Source organism: Microchirus variegatus (genome assembly GCF_963457635.1).
Source record: "Microchirus variegatus genome assembly, chromosome: 4".
NCBI lineage: Eukaryota > Metazoa > Chordata > Actinopteri > Pleuronectiformes > Soleidae > Microchirus > Microchirus variegatus.
This window is the reverse complement of record NC_139805.1, coordinates 37103538-37130442: the sequence shown is the minus strand read 5'-3', so window position 1 is coordinate 37130442 and position 26905 is coordinate 37103538. Positions and strand designations below refer to the sequence as shown.

The following is a 26905-nucleotide window of genomic DNA, read 5'->3' as shown; positions in this document are numbered from 1 at the left end:
ATACTGAGGACCAGTGAGGGTTTTTAACCATCAAAGTGAGGTAATTTTTACGGAGTGAGGACATTTTGGCCGGTCCTCACTTTGTTTTCATTGAAATCACTTCCTTAGGTTGATATAACATGCTCAATTTGTCAAAAAAAACATTTGGACGACATAGTATAGTATAACAGTTTTGTAAAATTTTGGACCAAAAATTTTGGGTAATTTTTTCCTTTTTACATTTTGGACGACATAGTATAGTATGACGTTTTTGTCAAATTTTGGACCAAAAATTTTTGGTTAACATTTCTTTTTTAATTTTGGAGGACATAGTATAGTACGACGTTTTTTTTTTTTATTATTATTTTGGAACAAAAATTATGGGTAAATTATTTTTTGAAATGTTGGACGACCTAGTATAGTAGGTAGTAGTTTTTGTCAAATTTTTACCCAAAATTTTTTGGTTAAAATTCTGGACCAACATTTTTTGGTTAAAATTCCGGAGCAAAATTTTTTGGTTAAAGTTCTGGAGCAAAATTTTTTGGTTAAAGTTCTGGACCAAAAACTTTTGGTTAAAATTTTGGCGCAACAATTTTTGGTTAAAATTTTGGACCAAACCTTTTTGGTTAAAATTTGTTTTTTATTATTTGGTCGACATAGTATAGTAAGTGTTTTTAATTTTGGAACAAAAATTTTGGGTGAAAATTTTAGAACAAACATTTTGGGTAAAACTTTTGGACGACAGTATAGTATGACGTTTTTGTCAACATTTAATGTTGACAAGTTTTCCAGCCCTTTTTGCTCTGGGGCTCCACCTGCAGACATTTTATGGTACTGCAACCAGTAGTTCTTTATAGATGTCATTCATGAAGTAGATATTTGTAATTGTGTTGATTTATAAAGTGGAAATGCTGGTCCTCACTTTGTCAGCAACCCAGTCCTCAGTATGCAGCAAGTACAAGAATGTGTGTGTGTGTGTGTGTGTGTGTGTGTGTGTGTCTTCATGAATGGTCACATGACTCACAGTCTACGTGTTAATCTGTCTGCTGTTCTCACGGTGTTACATCCCATCATCCCGAGCGAACAGAAACTCAAACTACGCCGTGTGTCGCCGGGTTAAAGCTGTATCACTGATTCACAGGTCACATATTATTTTATACATTTATAAACGTTGCTGGGGAATAACCCCACAATAATCTTTCATCCTAATGTAAATAAAAATTGATTTTGGAGGAAACTAGACTTTGACCAATCACAGGTTAGTATCCAGAGCAAGAGCGCCTCCTATTGGCTGTTCTGAGCAGCTGCACGTGCACTTCCACACACTAAGTAAGGAGCTATTTTTGTGTGTTGCTCCAGAGGAGATCTGCACGCTGGTCATCGCCGAGGCCTTTCCCGAGGACGGGGGCGTGTTCTGCTGCTCCGCCTCCAACCCGTACGGCTCCATCGACAGCTCCGCCCACCTCGCCGTCGCCGCCGGTGAGTCGAGCCGAGATTCTGTGTCAGACGGCGTCATCGTTGAACGTAATGTTTATTTTCCCCTCTAATGTGGTTCATGAGTCAGGGTTTGGTCATGACTGTGACCTCTGACCTCTGACCTCTGACCGTGGACGTCTCCTCCTCTCCTGCTTTTACGCTCAAACGCAAAGATCCTCGTTGTTTTTGTTGTTACAGCGTGTTCAGGAAAAAGGTTTGAGTCGATTTGGGTGATTTACTGTCACAGACGTGTGTGTGTGTGTGTGTGTGTGTGTGTGTGTGTGTGTGTGTGTGTGTGTGTGTGTGTGTGTGTGTGTGTGTGTGTGTGTGTGTGTGTGTGTGTGTGTGTGTGTGTGTGTGTGTGTGTCAGACACTCTGCACACTCAGAGGAAACGCTGAACAAACAGGAATTACATCAGAGTGACTGAAGCCAGCTGCTGCGTCTGATCAGCTGTGACACCAGCGTGTGTGTGTGTGTGTGTGTGTTAAAGTCACTTTTTATAACATTTCTTGAGTAAAAGTTCAAGTATTTAACCATAAAATTACTTTTGTAGAAGTTAAAGTCACTTTTTATAATATTACTTGAGTAAAAGTACAAGAATCTTACCATAAAATGACTTTTGTAGACATTAAAATCCCTTTTTTATAAAATTACTTGAGTAAAAGTAAGAGAATCTAACCATAAAATTACTTTTGTAGAAGTTAAAGTCACTTTTTTATAATATTACTTGAGTAAAAGTACAAGAATCTAAACATAAAATGACTTTGTTAGACGTTAAAGTCACTTTTTTATAAAATTACTTAAGTAAAAGTACAAGTATTTAACCATAAAATTACTTTTGTAGACGTTAAAATCAATTTTTATAAAATTAATTAAGTAAAAGTACAAGTATTTAACCATAAAATGACTTTTGTAGACATTAAAGTCACTTTTTATAATATTACTTGAATAAAAGTACAAGAATCTTACCATAAAATTACTTTTGTAGAAGTTAAAGTCACTTTTTTATAATATTACTTCAGTAAAAGTACAAGAATCTTACCATAAAATAACTTTTGTAGATGTTAAAGTGACTTTTTATAATAATACTTGAGTATAAGTACAAGTATTTAACCATAAAATGACTTTGGTAGAAGTTAAAGTCACTTTTTTACAATATTACTTAAGTAAAAGTACAAGAATCTAACCATAGAAAGACTTTGGTAGACCTTAAAGTCACTTTTTTATAAGTTAAAGTACAAGAATCTTACCATAAAATGACTTTTGTAAAAGTTAAAGTCACTTTAAGCCCGTGTTGCAGTGTGTGAATGTGAGTGAATGATGTGTGAATGATGTGTGAATGTAAGTGAATGATGTGTGAATGTAAGTGAATGATGTGTGAATGTGGGTGAATGATGTGTGAATGTGAGTGAATGATGTGGAATGTGAGTGAATGTGGGTGAATGATGTGTGAATGTGAGTGAAAGATGTGTGAATGTGGGTGAATGATGTGTGAATGATGTGTGAATGTGAGTGAATGATGTGTGAATGATGTGTGAATGTGAGTGAATGATGTGTGAATGTGAGTGAATGATGTGTGAATGTGAGTGAATGATGTGTGAATGTGGGTGAATGATGTGTGAATGTGAGTGAATGATGTGTGAATGTGAGTGAATGTGAGTGAATGATGTGTGAATGTGGGTGAATGATGTGTGAATGTGAGTGAATGATGTGTGAATGATGTGTGAATGTGAGTGAATGATGTGTGAATGATGTGTGAATGATGTGTGAATGTGAGTGAATGATGTGTGAATGTGAGTGAATGATGTGTGAATGTGAGTGAATGATGTGTGAATGTGGGTGAATGATGTGTGAATGTGGGTGAATGATGTGTGAATGTGAGTGAATGATGTGTGAATGTGAGTGAATGATGTGTGAATGTGAGTGAATGATGTGTGAATGTGAGTGAATGATGTGTGAATGTGGGTGAATGATGTGTGAATAGGTGAAAACGGTTGTGTAAAGCAGCTTCATCAAGACTAGAAAGGCTCAATATAAATACAGACCATAATACCAACTCTTCTTCTCCTGACTTAATGTGGTAGTAACGAGAATTGCAAATGAAAAACCCAAATTAAATCTGGGGTTAAATAGGTTTTTTTGACTCTGCAGTAGCTACGATTAAAACGTACGTTAAACGTCCGGTTGTGTTTCCCCTCAGTAGCTGAGGACTCGTCCAGTAACGGCGTCTCCGGCGACAGCTCGGGGTTGGAGGACAACACGCCCTCCTTCCCGCCGCCTCCCCCGCCCACGGAGCTCAGCCTCCTGGACATGCCGCCGCCCGAGACGCCGTCGCCTCCTTTCCACGTCGAGGAGCTGGAGATCTGGCCCGGCGTGGATGTGGAGGTCAACGGACAGCCCTCGAATCTACCGTCACCTCCGAGTCCACCAAAGGAGAGTCCACCACCACCTCCTCCACCACCTCCTCCGCCACCTCCTCCACCTCTACCACAGACCGACGCTACAGCAGAGGTCATGAGTCCAGCTCAGGTGACACTGGAATCACCTGCACCGCCACCTCCACTGCCGACCAAGCCCAAACCAAAGCTGTGAGTACCTGCTGCTGGTGTCCTGAGGGAGGGTTAGAGGGTTAGGGTTTCCAGCTTGTGAAAGGGTTAACGGGGGGGAAATCCCGGCCTGTTTTTGGAACAAAAACATTCCCCTGCTTTTATGTTGGTTGACGTCGGCGTGGCATCATCGTGTGTGTGTGTGTGTGTGTGTGTGTGTGTGTGTGTATGGCTTCTCGCTGTTGTTTCTGTCTGACCTCGGCCTGCATGGCCCGGCCCGGCTCGTCCTTGTCCTCTGTGTCCTTTTGTTCCCCCGGCTGTGATCAGGATCAGGTCGCTGTTGTTTTCGAGAACAGCTTTAGAACTCGATGCAGTGAACACACTGTTGTCGTCGCGTGTCGTGCGTGGATTTATGACTCCGTTTAAAAACAGACGTCCTTAAAACGGGATAAAAAAGGAACCCAAGTTACCCTATAATGTCTTTCACGTTAAAAGACATTATTTTAGACCGGAGTAAGAGACAAACATGCAGGAGCATGTTTGAAAAATGGGTTTTTAAACCAACTGTATTTGTCCTGAGGTCACACACGTTAAACACGGTAAATCTCTACTCAAGACCCTAGTTCACAGCTAATAGTTATATCTGTAAAGTACCTAAAAAGGATACTTGAGTAAAAGAATCGAACCATAAAATGACTTTTGTAGATGTTAAAGTGACTTTTTATAATATTACTTGAGTAAAAGTACAAGAATTTAACCATAAAATGACTTTGATAGAAGTTAAAGTCACTTTTTTAATATTACTGAGCCATGGAGGCAGTCGTCTTTCAACTGGAGGGTTGTGGGTTCAATTCCTGGCTTCACTTGTCTATGGTTGTGAATGGGGGAATGGCAAACTCTGATGTAAAGAGGTCATGAAAAGACTAGAAAAGCTCCAAGTATGTGATTTTTCAGCTTCTTAAATGTGAATATTTTCTGGTTTCTTTGCTCCATTAAAAACAAAGTAAATCATTTTGTGTTTGTGGACAGAAACAAACATCATTTCCAGGTTTGACAAAGTTAAATAACACTTTTAGTGACATGAATTAATGTTCCTAAAAGGATCATTTACACTCATTTACACGATCATTATTGTTCTTCTCTATGCAGATGATTTTTTTTGCTGCTACACAGTAAACCCTTGAAATAACAAATACAGAGTCTACATTATTTTTTATTTCCCTTCTCCTCATGTGTTCACGCTCCTCAAATGTCCTCTCAGCTCAGGCTCTCAGGCCGTTTGGCTGCTTCGCCTGTCCCCCCCCCCACCCCACCGCATGTGTCGTGACGTTGATTTCCTCATCACTGGTGCTGTTGACTTGTTGTTGTGTGACTTGTTAATTCTGTGCTTGCAGAGCTGAGAATGTAGAGGAGAAGACAGAGAGTTACAGGTAAATATTTTGGATGCTCTGGATGTGAGTGGCGTACGATACGGCCGCTTCTCCGTCGACTCGCTCTCATTGGTTATTTTGTGGTTCTGCTCACGCTGTCAATAGCTGTGTATCTGTTGATATCAAACATGTTTCATAATGACGATATCGTCGCTACCGGCCATGTCGTTATATTGCGTCTATAACACCCATCCCGATGTCTGTTACGCCCATCGTCGCATCTATAACGCCCTCCATTGCATCTATAACACCCATAGCATTGCGTCTGTAACGGCCATGGCGTTATATCACGTCTATAACACCCATCATCGTGTCTCTTAACGCTCATCGTGTCTATAACGCCCATCGTGTCTATAACGGCCATTGTGTCTATAATGCCCAGCATTGCGTCTATAACGCCCATTGCGTCTATAACGCCCATCACTGCATCTATAACGCCCATTGCTTCTATAACGCCCATCACTGCATCTATAACGCCCATCGTGTCTATAATGCCCATCATCGCATCTATAATGGCCATGTCTCTATATCGCATCTATAACGCCCATCACCGCGTCTATAACGCCCATGGCGTGTATAATGGCCATGTCTTTATATTGCATCTATAACGCCCATCGCATCTATAACGCCCATCACCGCGTCTATAACAGCCATTGCATTCCGTCTATAACGCCCATCATGTCTATAGCAGCCATCACGTCTCTATAAAGGCCATCGTGTCTATAACGCCCATTGCGTCTATAACGCCCATCACTGCGTCTATAACGCCCATCACTGCGTCTATAACGCCCATCACTGCGTCCATAAAGCCCATCGTGTCTATAATGCCCATCATCACGTCTATAATGGCCATGTCTTTATATCGCATCTATAACGCCCATCGCATCTATAACGCCCATCACCGCGTCTATAACAGCCATCGCATTGCGTCTATAACGCCCATCATGTCTATAGCGTTCATCATGTCTATAACGCCCATCGCATCGTGTCTATAACGCCCATCGTGTCTATAACGCCCATCACAGCGTCTATAACACCCATCAACACGTCTATAATGCCCATCATCATGTCTATAATGCCCATCATCACGTCTATAATGCCCATCATCACGTCTATAATGCCCATCATCACGTCTATAATGCCCATCATCACGTCTATAATGCCCATCATCACGTCTATAACGCCCATCATCACGTCTATAATGCCCATCATCACGTCTATAATGCCCATCATCACGTCTATAACGCCCATCATCATGTCTATAACGCCCATCATCACGTCTATAACGCCCATCATCACGTCTATAATGCCCATCATCACGTCTATAACGCCCATCATCACGTCTATAATGCCCATCATCACGTCTATAACGCCCATCACAGCGTCTATAACGCCCATCATCACGTCTATAACGCCCATCATCACGTCTATAACGCCCATCATCACGTCTATAATGCCCATCATCACGTCTATAACGCCCATCATCATGTCTATAACGCCCATCATCACGTCTATAACGCCCATCATCACGTCAATAACGCCCATCACAGCGTCTATAATGCCCATCATCACGTCTATAACGCCCATCATCACGTCTATAACGCCCATCATCACGTCTATAACGCCCATCATCACGTCTATAACGCCCATCACAGCGTCTATAACACCCATCATCACGTCTATAACGCCCATCATCACGTCTATAATGCCCATCATCACGTCTATAACGCCCATCACAGCGTCTATAACACCCATCATCACGTCTATAACGCCCATCACAGCGTCTATAACACCCATCATCACGTCTATAACGCCCATCATCACGTCTATAACGCCCATCACAGCATCTATAACGCCCATCATCACGTCTATAACGCCCATCATCACGTCTATAACGCCCATCACAGCGTCTATAACACCCATCATCACGTCTATAACGCCCATCATCACGTCTATAACGCCCATCACAGCATCTATAACGCCCATCATCACGTCTATAACGCCCATCACAGCATCTATAACGCCCATCACAGCATCTATAACGCCCATCATCACGTCTATAACGCCCATCATCACGTCTATAACGCCCATCGCATCGTGTCTATAACGTATAGATAACGTAGTTACCCTACCCTCTCATATGTGCTAACTCTGTCATCTGTTTCTCTATCACTTATCTTTCATACCCATTCACAAGGGCATTGTCATGTAGATGAGCAGAGGCAGAAATCAAACCCACAACCTTCTAGTTAAAAGACGACTCACTCCACCGCTTAAAGTCCACGTTGTTGTTGTGTTTCTTATGACGGAACATTTCACAGCTGCGCGGACTCTGGCCCCAAATATCGTACGTGCGTAACTGATACACTTTGGCTTGGTTTTTGCGCAGCGGGAGGAATTTCCACACTGCGACAGTGACGTAAACATCTCGATCACATTTCTGCGCTCGGCAGCTTGACGTAGGAGAGACTCTGGCTTTAATTACTCGTTGCTCACATTTGTTGTTTCCTGAAATAGCTCCGAGACAGTAACAAAAAAAAAAAAAAGCACGGAAACTCTGCTTTACAAATATAACAACAATACAACACACACACACACAATCCAACTGTGAAGCAGTTAAGAGAGCGTCAGCCCCTTTAAATCCTTTAATGACACAGTGAAAACCACAGTTTCCTCAGGTTAACGTGTAGAAACAGAGGCTGACGACGTCTGTTTGTCCCACGTCACATTCCACATGGACTCAGCTCCGTTTGAGCTTTAACTTTTTAATGAGCTCCATAACTTTGTTCAATGGACAGAGTGGAAACTCTGGTCCCAGTGTCATGGAACCAGAATGTTCAAGGACAAACAGTGGAGCTAACCATTGTTTTCATCATCAGTGAATCTGGAGATGATTTTCTCCAAGAATCCGTAAATCCATCTGATGTTTGCTCCATGAAAAATCAGAAGATGATGAAATGATGATGTTCTCAAATGTTCTTGTCCTGAATCGAAAATGATGAAACAAACAGTGAACAATGAAATGGACAGTGTGGTGGACGTGAGATGGACAAGACATGGACAGTTAGATGGACAATGAGATGGACGTGAGTTGGACAATGACATGGACAATGAGATAGAAATGAGATGGACAGTGAGATGGACAATGAGATGGACGGTGAGATGGACAATGACATGGACAGTGAGATGGACAGTGAGATGGACATGATATGGACAATGAGATGGACGTGAGATGGACATGAGATGGACAGTGAGATGGACATGATATGGACAATGAGATGGACTTGAGATGGACGTGAGATGGACATGAGATGGACATGAGATAGACAATGACATGGACAATGACATGGACATGATATGGACAATGACATGGACAATGACATGGACAGTGAGATGGACATGAGATGGACATGAGATGGACAATGACATGGACAATGAGATGGACATGAGATGGACAATGACATGGACAGTGAGATGGACAATGAGATGGACATGATATGGACAATGAGATGGAAAATGAGATGGACAATAACATGGACAGTGATATGGACATGAGATGGACAATGAAATGGACGTGAATTGGACAACGTGAATTGGACAATGAGATGGACATTGCGATGGACGGGGAGATGTGGTTCTGTATGTTTGGTACCTGCTGTCCATGTTAATAGTGAGACAAATTAGATGGACTTGTCTCTCGTGGTTGTCGTGTTGTCCTATGATGTCCTCCAACATTACTGCAGTTTATCCGCCGTCTCCTTCTACCAGGGAGGACATTTTGGTGCGTTTGCAAGTCTGACTCCGGTCTGACTAAGCGTACACGTGCAGGAGTAATCGGACCATGAGTCACATTATCCTGGTTTGTTTGTTAGTCCGACTAAGACCAGCTCGATGTTTTAGTCCGTGCGATCAAAAACAGTCAACCAACGTTACGTACTGTGGCTTTAAGTAGAGCCGCAAGTCTCTGGACGAGACAAATGTCACACACTCACACGTGAGCGTAGCTTGAATAACAGTGAAACAACAGTGAGCTGATGAGGTGGAGGAAGTGCTTGTGTGACTTGGCAGCAGACGGCAGCGCCGCTGTTTGTCTGCTGCTGGAGGAAGGAGAGCGAGCGCGGCTGCTTTTCAGCTGCTCGGGTGTCGATGCCAGACGTCAGGACAACAACCAGAGGAAACGCTCTGATTGTTCTGGTTGGATCAGAGTCGCGCTGCATGTTTGCAGAGAAAGCATGTGGACTCGACGCGGGCGGCTGTAGCTGTAGGTTTTACCGGCGTCCGTCTCCGCGCTGCGGTGGAACCTAATAAAGACATGGAAGGATTTAAAGCTACTGCACGGCCGTGGAGCAACAACAGCGTAGTTTGGGATGAAGTCGTAAAAAAGCGGCGCGTCGGTGTCAGAGGTCGTCGCCGTTTCTGACAGAATTTGCGGTTTCTTTTGATTCGACGTAAGAACTGGAGTCCGTTTGAAGCTTTAACAGAACACGTGAGAGCCAAACATGAAGAAAACACCTGCAGCTCGTAAATCTACCTGTCTGTGTGTGTGTGTGTGTGTGTGTGTGTGTGTGTGTGTGTGTGTGTGTGTGTGTGCGTTATCATGATTCAATAAGTCTACAATTTATTCATTTATTCAATTTGCAGCGATCAATCAAATCCGTACGACTTTTAAGATTCTGTTTCCAGTCCTGATTCTTTAATAAAGCAGAGGTCTCAAACAAGTTATACCGAGTTAGTTCTGTATGTTTTTATCCACTAATAGATTAATTTTGCAACCTATATGTGTGTTTATATCGTGAGCTATTTCTCGTCCCATATCAAAACAACATCAATAACATAGCAAAACATAAAACAATAAAGTGCATAACAGCAGCAAACAATACTACAATATATAATACTAGAATACTATATGATATTGCTCCACTAAAATAGATTATTCTGTGGCCCAAAAAAGCAAAAAAAGAGACAAGTATCAGATGTGTAACACTTTGAATTATTAAGTTCTGTCAGAGTAGTAAAACATGTACTAGTATAGATAAACTTTAACTGTATATTTTACTTTATAATTATAATAATGGCCATGGAACTGGATCTGGATTCTGCAGACCCCGAATCACAGGTTCGGTGATTAACAAATGTATTAGACCACGCATTCAAATACTTGTTTAACACTAAAAATGTTATTGTTTTTTTTATATATTTGGCAAATGAATTAAAACTCCTTTTTCTGTTCAGGAATGCGAGTAAATAACTATAATTTAGCATCTTCATCACAAAATAAGTAATAGTAACCATCACAGAAACGTGAAAAAACGATTGTGATAATAACCAACGCTGTTTATTTAGAGCAGCTGTGGATAAATGATGATGACACTAACTGAATAATACGCCAGATGTCGGCATATTGCAAAGATGGAACAGTTTGGTACAGCTATTTTTTGAAGTATCATTTTTTTCCTTGCGATGCTAAGTCAGAGAAACACTGAGGCAAAAACATTTCAACTTTAAGGGTGAATTCCAATTCCTTGCTTAACCCTCAATCTCAAAAATTCCCAATTCTCAGAAAAATTAAGTTGAGGGCCGAGTTTAAGGGCTGTATCGCCCTCAATATTGAGATTTCCCGAGACCACCCTTGGGAGCCAGGGCTACCCAGAATGCATTGCGTGTTTTGACAAAACAAAGATGGCGCCGAAAGCAGCAAAACGAGTACGCTACAAATGAAGTATTTTCTTTGTTAATAGAGATATAAAAATGATCTTAGTTTAGGCCCAGATTAAGGATTACTGATGTCATTGTTGCGTAACATTTATTTTTATTTTACCATCTTTTGTCAATAGTCGGCCGGTGTGGTTTACTTTTCAATAAGTCGTGGTGTGTGGTAACTGTCAGCTGAATATTTGTATGAGTATCATCTTATAACTAACTGACAACCTAATAACTTGACCGACAAACGGATCGTAATAAATAATCGTGACGTAAATGTGTTCTTCTTCTTCTTCTTTTTTGGAGTTGACAGACTGGACGCAGCTTATCGCGTTATTCTGCCCCCTACAGTCTGAAGACGTATCTGCATTTAAGGGGTGTCCCATTTCTAAGTGACAAAATAACCCTCAACACTTGGTTTTGAGGGCCAGTTAAGAATAAGGCTCCGTCCCAGTCCCTCCCCCTTAAAATTTCCCCCTTTGGTTTTGAGCGCCCTCAACCGTAAATTCCCCTCATTGAGGGAAGTGGTACGTGCTGACCTACGTCACATGTTTACAATTCTACCGGTGGAGCGTGCTACTATTTTCATTCAGAAAAAATGCCGGCGGAACAGCTGTTTGTTTTTCTCCGTCCTCATAAACGCTGTATCACGAATGTGATTGTAATCTTACAAGTCCAGGGTATTCGTGTTCAAGTGAACGCTGGTACACACATCCACACACTGACAAAACCACACAGATGTAGCAGAGTTGGCTAGCGGCTGTTTGCCGGGTGCTTCGAGAGCGTTTGCCCAATCATTCAGCTCTGCGTGGCGGGCGTGCTCTCTCTGTGCCGCTCGGTGGGTAGCCGCTAGCTAGATAGTTAGCTAGCTGCTCTCATAAATCGTCACTTATTTTCTGACATCAGTGTTCTAAGCTCAACGGTCCTTTGGATGTGTGTCAAACCAACATTTTCCAACACTATTCGACATCGTAACGCGCTTATTTGCGAAAATATATTACAATGAAAATGTTCCTCGCTAAATGTGGGCGCCATCTTTGTTGAAAAATATCGGCCGGATCGCTGAATCCGCAAAGCATCATGGGTCATTTCATCTTCCACTTCTTTTTAAGCCTGCACCAGAGCTCACTACGTTTTGAGGGTTGATTATAAGGGGAAAATCATATTTCCCCTTGCTCCACCATACACGTGAACGCGCAAAATGTAGGGTTAGGGGAGGTATTGGGACGGGGCCTAAGGGTTGAGCTTGAGGGTTAAGATTGAGGGTTAAGATAGGAATTGGAATTGGCCCCACGACTCAACTTCCCTGAGATTGAGAGAGGAAACTGAGTCTGTTAAGACAAAGGAGCAGACAGACAGTCAGGAACACGTGGATATGGACCTTGATAATAGAGGCGAAGCCTGACATTATAGGTGAGGATAATGTCTGGGTGGGCGTCACACACCCCAAGCACAATTAGCCGAGGCAACAATTATCCCCGTTCCACGACTTAATCTCTCTTTCATTAGAGCGGGAATCAACTCTGACAGTTGAAATTATTCCGTCGCACGGATTCTGTTTCAGCGACGTCTGCTTTCGTGCCCCAGCTCAACTTTCACTCATGTCTCTGTGCTCTTTTTTGTTATTATTGTTCAATCACATTTTGACTGCACATGCTAAGACTGCACATGATATAAAGCAGACACACAGCTGCTCTGAGTTCGTGTTTTAGCGACGCATGTTTGGATTTGCTGTAAAAACACACAATGAAGCCACAATTTAAACACACCAACTTCTACTACTTGTGTAAATCAGATCATATTTTAGTCGTATAGAGCCAAATCACAACATACAGTGTATTATATCAAGGATCTTAAAGTGATAGTTCGGAATTTTGGACATAAGACACATTTCCCGTACACATATGTACATCGATAGTCCGCCGTTACAATCGATTTGCCTCGGGTGCACTGTGGAGTCGGTATGAGTGTTTCTAATGCCATGCTAACATGTATAATTGACTTGCGCTAGCCATAGCATCAGCGAACTCGGCAACTAGAAGAACTGAATGAAATTTCTTCAAAACGTCTCCAGACGTCTCCATCACACCGGCTGAGTTGGAAAATAGGTCTTATGTTCAAAATTCCGAACTATCCCTTTAACGTAGTAGGACAGAAACGTTACAATACTGTGCGAGGGTGGGCTGAGAAAGAGAAATGCCAGTACAATGAAGCCTGAATGGTTCAGTTTGGTATGGTACATATTTTTTTGTGAGTACTAAAATAAGCAGCCCCAGCCGTTCCATTCTTTGGCACCCTTCCCTCGGTAAACCATACCGTACCACTCTACTCTAACACCAAAGAGTGGAACAGTTGGGGTACTGAATCATTCCATTCTTTGGCACCCTTCCCTTGGTGAACCATACCGTACCACTCTACTCTAACACCCCAAGGGAAGGGTGACAAAGAGTGGAACCGTTGGGGTACTGAATCGTTCCACTCTTTGGCACTCTTCACTTGGTGAAACATACCGTACCACTCTACTCGGGCATCCCAATGAAAGGGTGCCAAAGAATGGAACAGTTGGGGTACAACTCTACCCCTGAAACTTTCTATTCTTTGCACCCTTCCCTTGGGGAACCATACTGTACCACTCTACTCTGGCACCCCAAGGGAATGGTGCCAAAGAGTGGAACAGTTGGGGTACTGGACCGTTCCATTCTTTGGCACCCTTCCCTTGGTGAACCATACCGTACTACTCTACTCTGGCAACCGAAGGGAATCGTGCCAAAGAATGGAACAGTTGGGGTACAACTCTACCCATGAACCATTCCATTCTTTGGCACCCTTCCCCTGGGGTACCAGAGTAAAACGGTATGGTATGGTCTAGTTCCACCCACGACAGTCAACTTATTTGGCCACGGAAAATTGTCATTCCCTTGCGACCGGTGTTTCTTCAACGCCCGCGGTCTGTTCTCATACAAAGTTTGACGTCTTGTTGAGACAAACCGAGGAATAAAAGAGCGTCTAGATGTACTCAATTGTTGCCTGTTGTGTTGCGTTCAATATCGTTGTTCAATGTCGTTGCACCGGTATGGCGTCACGCCAAGTTACCCGTCTACCAAGTAAACGCACTGTTGTCAGTCGAAACGCAAACCTGAGGGCCCCAGGGCCTTGTACTTCACTGAAAAAGCGTCCGTGTGCCCATCTAATGCTCCGCTTAGCGGCGTCATTCTTTTCCGGGCACGGAAATGAATGACGCCGAAGACACGCAGTTCATATAACTATGTTGGACCGGACAACAATGCGGCTGTTGTTAGCCACACCGGAGCTAACTGCCGGTAACGGAATGGATTTTATGCAAATACTCGGTAGTACCGACCCAGTCCGGCCCGGGGGCTCAGCGGGCCAGACTGGAGCCACTTGCTGGCCGGTCAGGTGGCTCAGGACTTGTGCAGCTCAGGACTTGTGCAGCATCTGCCTGGGCCGGTTGCGGTGAAAGTGAAAAAATGGTTGGAGAGAGGACAGAGTAGAGAGTTGTGTCGGGATAGTTCTGAAGACGGTCAGTGTAACATTTTCATGGCATTAATTCAAGCAGTAGCATAAAAACAACGTAGCAAGAAGACAGACGTTTCTTGCATTCAGAGAGCGAGACGTCGCCTTTTCTCAGCGCTGCACTTTTACGGTGCACGCCACAGTGATGATGAGGAGGACCAGGATGAAGGCGCGGTCTGGTTCACGCAGCTCGACCTTCTGCCTCCGCGTCGTCCACGTCCACTGACATCAATGACTGAGATGAAGTGATTTCTGCTGCAGCTCCAAACCTCTTTAACCCCAGTGAGGTTGTCGTCAGGGGCGACGGCGAACACATTGAAGGCAACACAGCTCCGGGCCAACTGCCTCACACACACACACACACACAGTCAACCACTGCCTGTGTTTACACAGGGAAAACAGGCAGTTTTATTGAAGGTGAAGTCATGAGGATATTTATAGATATTTATAGAAACAGCTGATTGTTGTGTTTGAGCTCCAGGTGGCTAAATACAAACAATCTCTCCATGTGTGAGCTTTGCAGGGCTGCAACCAACCAACGTTTTCTCTATCATGGATCGAGTGAACGTACTGGTCAGTGTTTGTCACACCTGGACATGATGATCGTTATATGGAGCAAAGAAACCAGAAAATATTCTCATTTAAGAAGCTGCAAAATCACAGAAACGCACAAACCACTTCACCAGATTATCAGAATAGTTCATTAGAATGCGATCAACAGTCAATAAAGACTTTATTGTCCGACTCTTTTAGCCTTCATTCCTGTATTTATCCTCTATTTCTTTGCAGTGTAGACTAAATGCTGCCTGGATCTGTGTCACATTTCTGTGCCGTGACTCAGAGCTTCCTCTCAGCAGTGTGTGTGTGTGTGTGTGTGTGTGTGTGAGAGAGAGAGAGTTTGTCTGTGTATGCTTCTGTGGACCAACCCCTGGCACCTTTTTCTGGGGACATTTTTCCTTGTGGGGACATTATGCCCGGTCCCGAACGTGGTCCCCCACAATATGTTAAAGACATGTACATGTATGTGTGTGTGTGTGTGTGTGTGTGTGTGTGTGTGTGTGTGTGTGTGTGTGTGTGTGTGATTGAGCTTGTCTGTGTATGCTTGTCTGGACCACCTCGTGGTAAAATCACCTTCTCCGTGGGGACATTTTTCCTTGTCGGGACATTATGCCCGGTCCCGAACGTGGTCCCCACAACGTGGTAAAGACATGTACATGTGTGTGTGTGTGCATGTGTCTGTGTGTGTGTGTATGATCTTGTCTTTCTATGCTTGTGTGGACCAACCCCTGGCAAAACACCTTTTTCGTGGGGACATTTTTCCTTGTTGGGACATTATTCCTGGTCCCGAACGTGGTCCCCACAATGTGGTAAAGACATGTACGTGTGTGTGTGTGCATGTGTCTGTGTGTGTGTGTGTGTATGATCTTGTCTTTCTATGCTTGTGTGGACCACCTCCTGGCAAAACACCTTTTTCGTGGGGACATTTTACCTTGTCGGGACATTATGCCCTGTCCGGAAGTGGTCCCCACAATATGGTAAAGACATGTACATGTATGTGTGTGCATGTGTCTGTGTTTGAGCTTGTCTGTGTATGCTTGTGTGGACCAACCCCTGGCAAAACACCTTTTTCGTGGGGACATTTTTCCTTGTGGGGACATTATGCCCGGTTCCGAACGCGGTCCCCGTAATATGGTAAAGACATGTACATGTCTGTGTGTGTGTGTGTGTGCGATCTTGTCTTTGTGAGCTTGTGTGGACCAACCCCTGGCAAAACACCTTTTTGTGGGGACATTTTTCCTTGTTGGGACATTATGCCCTGTCCCGAACGTGGTCCCCACAATGTGGTAAAGACATATAGATGTGTGTGTGTGCATGCGTCTGTGTGTGTGTGTGAGGGAGTTTGTCTTTGTATGCTTGTGTGGACCACCTCTTGGCAAAACACCTTTTTCGTGGGGACATTTTCCCTTGTTGGGACATTATGCCCTGTCCCGAACGTGGTCCCCACAATGTGGTAAAGACATGTACGTGTGTGTGTGTGTGTGTGCATGTGTCTGTCTGTCTGTGTGTGTGTGTGTGTGTGTGTGTGTGTGTATGATCTTGTCTTTCTATGCTTGTGTGGACCACCTCCTGGCAAAACACCTTTTTCGTGGGGACATTTTACCTTGTCGGGACATTATGCCCGGTCCCGAACGTGGTCCCCACAATATGGTAAAGACATGTACGTGTGTGTGTGTGTGTTTACAAGGTGCAAGTGGCGAACTCTCTAATGAACTTATCAACAGTCACTTTCTTGTGGAGGTGTTGTTGCTGGGCAGGTTTTATGGAGAGCGCACAGGAAACGCGTCCACGCGCAGATTTAACCCAGACGTTTTCATTCGTTAAAGAAACGGGAAGCGGCTTCACGGGTAAACGCTCGGAGATTATCAGTGAAATGGATGAAGTGTGTCAGTGTAGAGAGAGAGAGCGCGAGAGAGAGCGAGAGCAGGAAAGCAGATCATTTCACTTCAAGCCTCCAGAGTCAGAGATGGGACGTCCTTAAAAGGACATGGCAGACACGGGATTGGCCGACGCTCGGCAGTAACCAGCAACAGATTGGCTGCTCGGGTTCACGGTGACCTGAGTGGAATGGAGAAAGTCTCCAAATAAGGAAGAGAGTTGTCGGAGCTGACCTTCATAACACACACACACACAGAGAGGGAGAGGGAGAAGGGAGGGGTGAAAGAAAAGAAGGGAGAGAGAAAAACGATGGTTTGAGGGGAGCAGAGACGTTGGGTTGTGGAGTTGACTGCATGGAAACTAGCAGGGCCTCAGTGATCCTCACACACAGAGCAGACTGTGTTTCAGCCTGGTATGTTAAACACTGAGGAACACACACACACACACATACACACACACACACACACACTTAAACTCACACACACACACAGATTCAGAGAATCACATTGTTTCCGGATGAGCTCAATCAACGTCTGATTATATCTCTAACCCCAGTCGTTGGTGTGAGCGTGTGTGTGTGTGTTTAAGTGTGTGTGTGTGTGTGTGTGTGTGGTATTGTATCTCGCTTTTGGACACACACACACACACACACACGGGGCAAAAACACAAACATTTTTAGCCACTTTACTAAAGACGCAAACTTTCCCCAACAGGAAACTGGAGTTTGTGTTACTTTGTAAGTCTCTCACTCTCCCTGCACCAAAGTCCATAGAGAAAATCAGTGATTTTAACATCACAGAGACACAGGAGTTCACAGGAGTTGTTGATCCACTGCTGCCTCCATCACTGACTTCAAATGTCTTATTTTAACACTTCGGCATTTGAAAATCTTAAGTTATATTTATTTAGTGACACAAAGTGACCACACGAGGCAGCAGTAGACCAGCAGCCCCTGTTTCCCTATGGGCTAAAATCACTGATTTTCTCTATGGGGTTTGGTGTGGCTCATTTTGAGTGAAGAAAAACTGATTTTAGCCGCTTAACAAAAGATTTGTCTCATAAAATCTACGTCAGTTTAAGTCTACGACGTCTTTAAGAACACGTTCATGTCTTTATTTCACTGTTAGACAGACTTTAACAACAGGAAACTGACGTTTGTAAATCACTCACTCTCCCACACCAAAGCCCATAGAGTAAACCAGTGATTTTAACATCACAGAGACACAGGAGTTCACAGGAGTTGTTGATCCACTGCTGCCTCCATCACTAACTTACAGTGTCTGATTTTGTCAATTCGGCTTTTGAAATCCTTCGTTCAGATTGACCTCAGTGACACAAAGTGACCACACGAGGCAGCAGAGGACCAGCAGCTCCTGTGTCCCTGTGAGCTAAAATCACAGATTTTTTCTATGGGGCTTTGGTGTGGGAGAGTAAGTGGTTTACAAACTTCAGTAAGTCCGTCTAACAGTGAAGATAAAGACATGAACGTGTTCTTAAAGCTATCGTAGACTTGACCAGACAACTACACTTCAAAAAAACTGTCTCTTTCGTGAGGATAATTACGTCTAGACACACACACACACACACACACACACACACACACACACCCCCACACACACACACACACACACACACACGCTCACACACACTCTCACGACAGCCCTGTCATCACTAACTCCCTCTGACTCGCCTCGGTGTCTGTGACTCAGCGTACGGAGAATGACTCGCACTGTTACAGACAAGAGGAGGACCCCCCCCCCCCTCCTCTCCCTGACCTTTGACCCTTGCAGTTACACACACACACACACACACACACACACACACACACACACACACACACACACACACACACACAGCAGCAGCCTGCAGAACGCTCTGAACTCTTAAAATAGATCTTCGCTCCAAAAATAGAAGAATTTTACTTCACGCCACAAAAATGAAGGGGGGAAATACTTGCGAAGGTATTTTAGTGAATGAAAACAGAAGCGCGTGTTTTCTTTAAGAGTCTTGACGTTATTTTTAACCTCAGGCTGTGGTTGAGGTCGTGTTTTCATCTGTGTGAACTTTGACCCACCGATGACGTCACAATAATCATCGCGTTCAGCCCGTTATCTTATAAAATCATCAGAACTGTACAAATGTCAGACTTTAACAAATTTTAATCTTATCAGCGCCTTTGGTCCCACAGGTGTCACAACAACCTGGTCTCATGTGCTTAAAGCTGTAGTATGTAATCTCCGCCTCTTTATAATGGGCACAACTCTAAGAGAATATATTGAAATTTTAGTGAATTCTACTTCGTCTACTTAGAATTATAAGCAGAATTTGGAATTATAAGTAGAATTTGGAATTATAAGCAGAATTTGGAATTATAAGTAGATTTTGGAATTATAAGTAGAATTTGGAATTATAAGCAGAATTTGGAATTATAAGTAGAATTTGGAATTATAAGTAGATTTTGGAATTATATGTATTTGGAAATATAAGTAGAATTTGGAATTATAAGTAGATTTTGGAATTATAATTATAATTTGGAATTATAAGCAGAATTTGGAATTAAAAGTAGAATTTGGAATTATAAGTATATTTTGGAGCTTTAAGTAGAATTTGGAATTATAAGTAGATTTTTGGAATTATAAGTATAATTTGTAATTATAAGCAGAATTTGGAATTAAAAGTAGAATTTGGAATTATAAGTATATTTTGGAATTATAAGTAGAATTTGGAAATATAAGTAGAATTTGGAAATATAAGTAGAATTTGGAATTATAATTATAATTTGTAATTATAAGCAGAATTTGGAATTATAAGTATATTTTGGAGCTTTAAGTAGAATTTGGAATTATAAGTAGAATTTGGTATTATAAGTAGATTTTGGAGCTTTAAGTAGAATTTGGAATTATAAGTAGATTTTGGAATTATAAGCAGAATTTGGAGCTTTAAGTAGAATTTGGAATTATAAGCAGAATTTGGAATTATAAGTAGAATTTGGAATTATAAGTAGATTTTGGAGCTTTAAGTAGAATTTGGAATTATAAGCAGAATTTGGAATTATAAGTAGAATTTGGAGCTTTAAGTAGAATTTGGAATTTTAAGTAGAATTTGGGATTATAAATAGATTTTGGAATTATAAGTAGAATTTGGAACTTTAAGTACATTTTGGAATTTTAAGTAGATTTTGAAACTTTAAGTAGATTTTGGAATTATAAGTGTATTTTGTAACTTTAAGTAGATTTTGGAATTATAAGTAGATTTTGGAATCAGAAGTGGATTTTGGAATTCTAAGTCGTATTTTTAACGTTAATCTACAGACTTTGGAACATTTGACTAAAAATACCGTTGAATATTGGAACGGCGTTATTCCCACATTTCTAGTGAACAAATGTAAGAAGGTAACTTCAGCTTTAAGCGGCTAAAGTTCTGGATAATCCCGTGGATTAAAGTGTTAATATTCCAGGAGCTGGTTTGTAAAACGGACACAAAAGAACAACAATGGAGTCAGTTGTGGATAAACGTGATGACAGTTATTCATTCACTTGGTGCTACATGAAACCACTGTGTTCCTGTGAACGTGTGAATGGAGGCTGGTGTTTCCTCACTCTGTCACCTTAAACTGACCATGAATCCATTCACCATAACAACAGGGACGAGAGACAGTCATGAGATATGGGTGTTGTTCTTTCTCTCTCTCTCTCTTGAGAAGACTTAAATCGCTCGTGTCTTTTTTCATTTCTGTGCTCGCAGAAAAACCCTGTGAATTGTTTTTACTGCCCCCTGCTGTTCATTTGGCATGAAACGACGTCATCTATTGCTCATTTTGTGATATAATATGATACATTTACCTTTAAAATAATAAGTAGATTTTGAAACTTTAAGTAGAATTTGGAATTATAAGTAGATTTTGGAACTTTAAGTAGATTTTGGAATTTTAAGTAGAATTTGGAATTATAAGTACATTTTGGAACTTTAAGTAGAATTTGGAATTATAAGTAGATTTTAAACTTTAAGTAGAATTTGGAATTATAAGTAGATTTTGGAACTTTAAGTAGAATTTGGAATTATTAGTAGATTTTGAAACTTTAAGTAGAATTTGGAATTATAAGTAGATTTTGAAACTTTAAGTAGAATTTGGAATTATAAGTAGATTTTGAAACTAAGTACATTTTGGAACTATAAGTAGAATTTGGAACTTTAAGTATATTTTGGAACTTTAAGAAACTTTAAGTAGAATTTGGAACTTTAAGTACATTTTGGAACTTTAAGTAGATTTTGGAATTTTAAGTAGATTTTGGAACTTTAAGTAGAATTTGGAACTTTAAGTAGATTTTGGAACTTTAAGTAGATTTGGAACTTTAAGTAGGTTTTGGAACTTTAAGTAGATTTTGGAATTCTAAGTTGTATTTTTCAGTCTTTTTAACTCTAATCTACAGTTCAGTGACGACTCTCTCTGACCAATCACAGACCTTCAGTCTGTTGACGTCACACTTTAGTGTCGGTTCAGCTGAACTAAATAAAAACAGCAGGTTCTGTCACTGATGGACAAACAAACAAACAAACAAACAAACAAACAAACAAACAAACGTGCTGGAGTGAAAAAGCACCAACTCTGTCTGTGACGTGTGAAGAGAAACTTACGTGTCGACGTACAGTGCAGCACTGAGCTCTTATTCTGAAAGGAGCTGCTCTGAGTGTGGCTTTATTTTGAAGGAGGAGGGGCAGACGGAGTGACTCATGCACACACACACACACACACAGAGACAGAGTGTGTGTGTGTATAAATGCTGCTCATACCTGACAGAGCAGTTCACACACACTCGTCGTCCTGCAGGGAAATAACTGACACCACTGAGAGACTGAGAACTCTGAAGGTAAAACTCTCTTCTTCTTCTGTCAAAGAATCAAAGTCACTTTTTCAAAACCGTCACTTTGAAGAGTCTTTATTTTTGTTTTTAACCACAGTGAACGTTTGACTCTGAAGCTGAAGCTTGTGTTTGGACTGAATTATAAAGAATGTGTATATATATATATATATATATGTATACGTGTGTGTGTGTGTGTACGGTTGTTTCCCTGGTTGTGAAGTTAATGTTTAAATCACAGGTCGTCAGAATGGGTGTGTGTGTGTGTTTGTGTGGTTTCGCTGTGACTCTGATACCCATTCATTTACTGGAGGCTCCAGGAAGGGAGTGAGACACAAGAAGAAGAAGAAGAAATGAGACTTTTTCTTTGCAGTTTATTCTGATGTGGCCAGGTTTTTGTTTGCTCGCTGCAGTCTGATGGATTAGTTTCCACAATAGCGTCTGTTTCTCTGCTCCTCCACCTCCTCCTCCTCCTCCTCCTCCTCCTCCTCCTCCTCCGTCTCTGCTCCTGCTGCTAATCCCATTTGATGGCGATGTCTTTCCCTCTCCAGTCCGGGGAAGAATGTCTTCAACATTCCTTCTATAGAGACTCTCTTTTTTTTCGGATGGACGGAGGGATGGATGGGATGTGAAATATGAGCCTTTATAGGAAAAGAGAATCGTAGAGGAAAAGAAAAAGTGGGTGAACGGAGCGGCCGTGAGCTGTTGGTGTAGCTGGAATTAAGAAGAGAAAAGCTCTGTGCTGTTTTTAAGGAGGTGGGGGTGAGGGTGGGGGGGGGGTAAGGAAAACAGTCTGGTTCTGTTTTATGTGTGTGTGTGTGTGTATGTGTGTGTGCAATTAGAGAAAGAAGAGAGAGAGAGAGAGGGGTGGGGGTGTAGGGTAGGACTCAGAGTTAAGGACAAAGACAGAGAGGGAGAGCGAATGTCAGCGGATAGTTTTTCTTCACGCAGCCAAAGTGAAAAAGTGACGTCGTCGGAGTGAGCGCACGGGCAGGCGTGAATAATAATCTGCCCGAGCGTACGTGTTTGTAAACTCACTCACTCTCCTCACACCAAAGCCAAAATCAGCGATTTTAGCTCGCGGGGGACGACACAGGAGCTGCTGGTCTAACTGCTGCCTCGTGTGGTCACTTTGTGTCACTGAAGTAAGGTTTTTTTTAATGCCGAATTTTGCAGAATAAGACATTGTAAGTTAGTGATGGAGGCAGCAGTGGATCAACAACTCCTGTGAACTCCTGTGTGTCTGTGATGTTAAAATCACTGATTTTCTCTATGGGGTTTGGTGTGAGTTGTTTTGAGTGAAGAAAAACATATTTAAGCAAATTAACAAAAGACTCAGTTAATAAAACCTACGTTAGTTTAAGTCTACGACATCTTAAGAACATGTTCACGTCTTTATTTCACTGTTAGACAGACTTTTCCTTGTGTAAACTGAAGTTTGTAAACCACTCACTCTCCCACACCAAACCCCATAGAGAAAACCAGTGATTTTAACATCACAGAGACACAGGAGTTCACAGGAGTTGTTGATCCACTGCTGCCTCCATCACCGAGTTATAATGTCTTATTTTATCAATTCGGCTTTTAAAATTGTGCGTTCCGATTTACCCCAGTGACTCAAAGTGACCACACGAGGCAGCAGTAGACCAGCAGCTCCTGTGTCTGTGTGAGCTAAAATCACAAATTTTCTGTCTGGGCTTTGGTTTGAGGTTTGAGAGAAAAAAAGGACAAATATCAAGATATTGTAGAAATAAGCTGGTGTAGATGTAATTATTGTGCATATAATCTGCTCTGAGCTGGTGTCCACCTGCTTCCAGCTGCTCCGTCACTCTACAACTATGTCGACGTACCGCATGCTAACCCCACATCAAAAACCCCACACTATCCCTTTAATCTGAACAAAAGTCATGACGTTGACACACGTCCGCTCACAGAGGACGGTAAACTCTGGTGTTTTCTTTCTCCCAGCCTCTATATTGTTGATGTCACAGCTAAGTGGTTTAGTGTGTGTGTGTGTGTGTGTGTGTGTGTGTGTGTGTGAGTGTGTGTGTGAGTCAACGTCGGCTCAGTCGCTCCCCGAGGCCGTCAGACGTCGTTCATGTTGATGCAACGCTCGGTGGTGACTGAGAAGTGTGTTCACAAAATAAAGTTGCGCAACGCGAGTTCATAACATCTGTTTTAGCACGATCACGTCTTTATCTTCACTGTGAGACAGACGTTTGTAAACCCGCTCACTCTCCCACACCAAAGCCCCATAGAGAAAATCAGTGATTTTAGCTCACGGGGGACACAGGAGCTGCTGGTCTAACTGCTGCCTCGTGTGGTCACTTTGTGTCACTGAGGTCAATCTGAACACAGTCTTTCAAATGCCGAAGTGTAGTTTCCTGACGTATTTAGTCAAAGGGTAAAAGAGTAGCTCTCTGTTTGTTTGTTTATTAGTGTGCGTCAGGGTTTTCCAGGCTTGTGTTTGTGTTTGCAGGTGTGATACCTGACACACACACACACACACACACACACACAGAATCCAGACTTCCTGTTAAAGCCGCAGTACGTAGATCCAGCCTTGTTTTATCTGTTCATACACACCTTCACACACACACACACACACATCCTCAGTTTCCCCCTCATGATGTTGTTGTTGTTGTTTACAGAAGGAAACCTCCCTCATTAGTGCTGATACACAAACACTCAACTAATTCCTGTCCTCCCGCTGGCACACTTCCTGTCGCCAGCTGAGGAGACGAGCGCAAGAGAAAATGGCCCCGTTCTCTCACGCATTTACCGTGTCTTTACAGCGTCTTTACATCGTCTTTACCACTTCTCTACAGCGACTTTACTGTGTCTTTACCGTGTCTTTACATCGTCTTTACAGCGTCTTTACAGCGTCTTTACCACTTCTTTACACCATCTTTACAGCATCTTTACAGCGTCTTTACAGCGCCTTTACAACATCTTTACAGCGTCTGTACAGCGTCTTTACAGTGTCTTTACAGCGACTTTACATCGTCTTTACAGCGTCTTTACGTCTTTATCCCGTCTTTACGGCGTCTTTACAGCCTCATTACATCGTCTTTACACTGTCTTTACAGCGTCTTTACCTCATCTTTACAGCGTCTTTACCGTGTCTTTACCACGACTTAACATCGTCTTTACCGCATCTTTACTTCTTTACAGCGACTTTACATCGCCTTTACTTCTCTAATAATAATAATAATAATGCATTATATTTAAGGCGCCTTTCAAGACACTCAAGGTCGCTTTACAGTGTTTTTACCGCGTCTTTACATCGTCTTTACTTCTTTAGCACTTCTTTACAGTGTTTTTATCGCGTCTTTACAGCGTCTTTACAGCATCTTTACAGCGTATTTACCACGTCTTTACTGCGACTATACCACGTTTTTACCGTGTCTTTACAGCGTCTTTACAGCTTCTTTACCGCGTCTTTACAGCGTCACAAAACAAGGCTTTCAGATGTTTTCTGAGTCTGTTTTCCTGTAACGTCTCACTGTGTCTGGCACGTCCTGCACTTTTCGCCGCATCACGAGGTTGTAAAAAAATCAGGTTTTCATTGAAGTTTCTCTTGTGGTGTGTTTATGAAGTGTTTTCCATGTAGAAAACCAACTTCCTTCACACCACACTCCTCTTTGAGAAGGGATTCCTCCTGAGGGAAGACTTAAAGGGATAGCTCAGCTTTAAGATCACTGAATATGGGGTTTGGTGTGGGAGAGTGAGTGGTTTATAAAAGTCTGTCTAACATTGATATAAAGACGTGAACATGTATTTAAGATACCGTCAACTTAAGCTATTGAATGTTTTTATTCAAGTTAGTCTTTAGTTAAGTGCCTTAAATATCCCTTAAAGTGCTTTGTCCTTTTCTATCGTACAGAGACTCAATGAGAGACATTCAGAATATTTCTGCTGCTGCTGATGCGTCACAGCACACATCAGCAGCAGCAGCAGCAGCAGCAGCAGCAGCGTTGAAGATAAGTGGACCATAAAAGCTGCTTCTGACCTTTTCATGCACTGCTCTATATGCAGTGAGACACATTTACAACAATATGGAGGCAAAAGTCAAGACATTATTTTAGAATTAGTGCTGGGCACCTTAACGCACATTAACACGTGACGTGTTTCCATGACGTCTTTTTCCCGTCTTTACAGCGTCTTTATCCCGTCTTTAACAGCATCTTTACAGCATCTTCACAGCATCTTAACAGCGTCTTCACAGCAGCTTTACAGCGTCTTTACAGCGTCTTAACCACGTCTTTACAGCATCTTTACAGCGTCTTAACCGCGTCTTTACAGCACCTTTACAGTCTTCACATCGCCTTCACAGCGTCTTTACAGTATCTTTACAGCGTCTTAACCACGTCTTTACAGCACCTTTACAGTCTTCACAGCGTCTTCACAGCGCCTTCACAGCGTCTTCACAGTGTCTGTACCGTGTCTTTTCTGCGTCTTTACCCCATCTTTACAGCGTCTGTACCGCTTCTTTACAGCGTCTGTACCACGTCTTTACAGCGTCTGTACCGCGTCTTTACAGCTTCTTCACAGCGTCTTAACCACGTCTTTACAGCATCTTTACAGCGTCTTAACCACGTCTTTACAGCATCTTTACAGCGTCTTTACAGCATCTTTACAGCGTCTTAACCGCGTCTTTGCAGCATCTTTACCGCGTCTTCACAGCATCTTTACAGTCTTCACATCGCCTTCACAGCGTCTTGACAGCATCTTTACAGCACCTTCACAGCGTCTTCACAGTGTCTGTACCGCGTCTTTTCTGCGTCTTTACAGCGTCTTTATCCCGTCTTTACAGCATCTGTACCGCGTCTTTACAGTGTCTGTACCGCGTCTTTACAGCATCCTCACAGCATATTTACAGCGTCTTTACAGCGTCTTCACAGCATCTTTACAGCGTCTTTATCCCGTCTTTACAGCGTCTTC

The 26905-nt window shown here is 42.4% G+C and overlaps 1 protein-coding gene across 6 annotated transcripts in view; it reads left to right on the top strand.

The window, feature by feature from the left end:
• palld (palladin, cytoskeletal associated protein) overlaps window positions 1–26905 on the top strand; it is a 105624-nt gene that overhangs the window by 43563 nt on the left and 35156 nt on the right. For 2 of the 6 annotated variants that reach the window (XM_083888593.1, XM_083888589.1), the window contains exons 9-11: window positions 1339–1458; window positions 3657–4044; window positions 5397–5432. In XM_083888593.1, coding sequence (XP_083744719.1) covers window positions 1339–1458; window positions 3657–4044; window positions 5397–5432 — 544 coding nt within the window. Of the gene's footprint in view, window positions 1–1338; window positions 1459–3656; window positions 4045–5396; window positions 5433–21932; window positions 21971–26905 lie in introns of those variants that run through there. The other 4 variants (XM_083888590.1, XM_083888592.1, XM_083888591.1 and 1 more) reach the window with 4 other exon arrangements.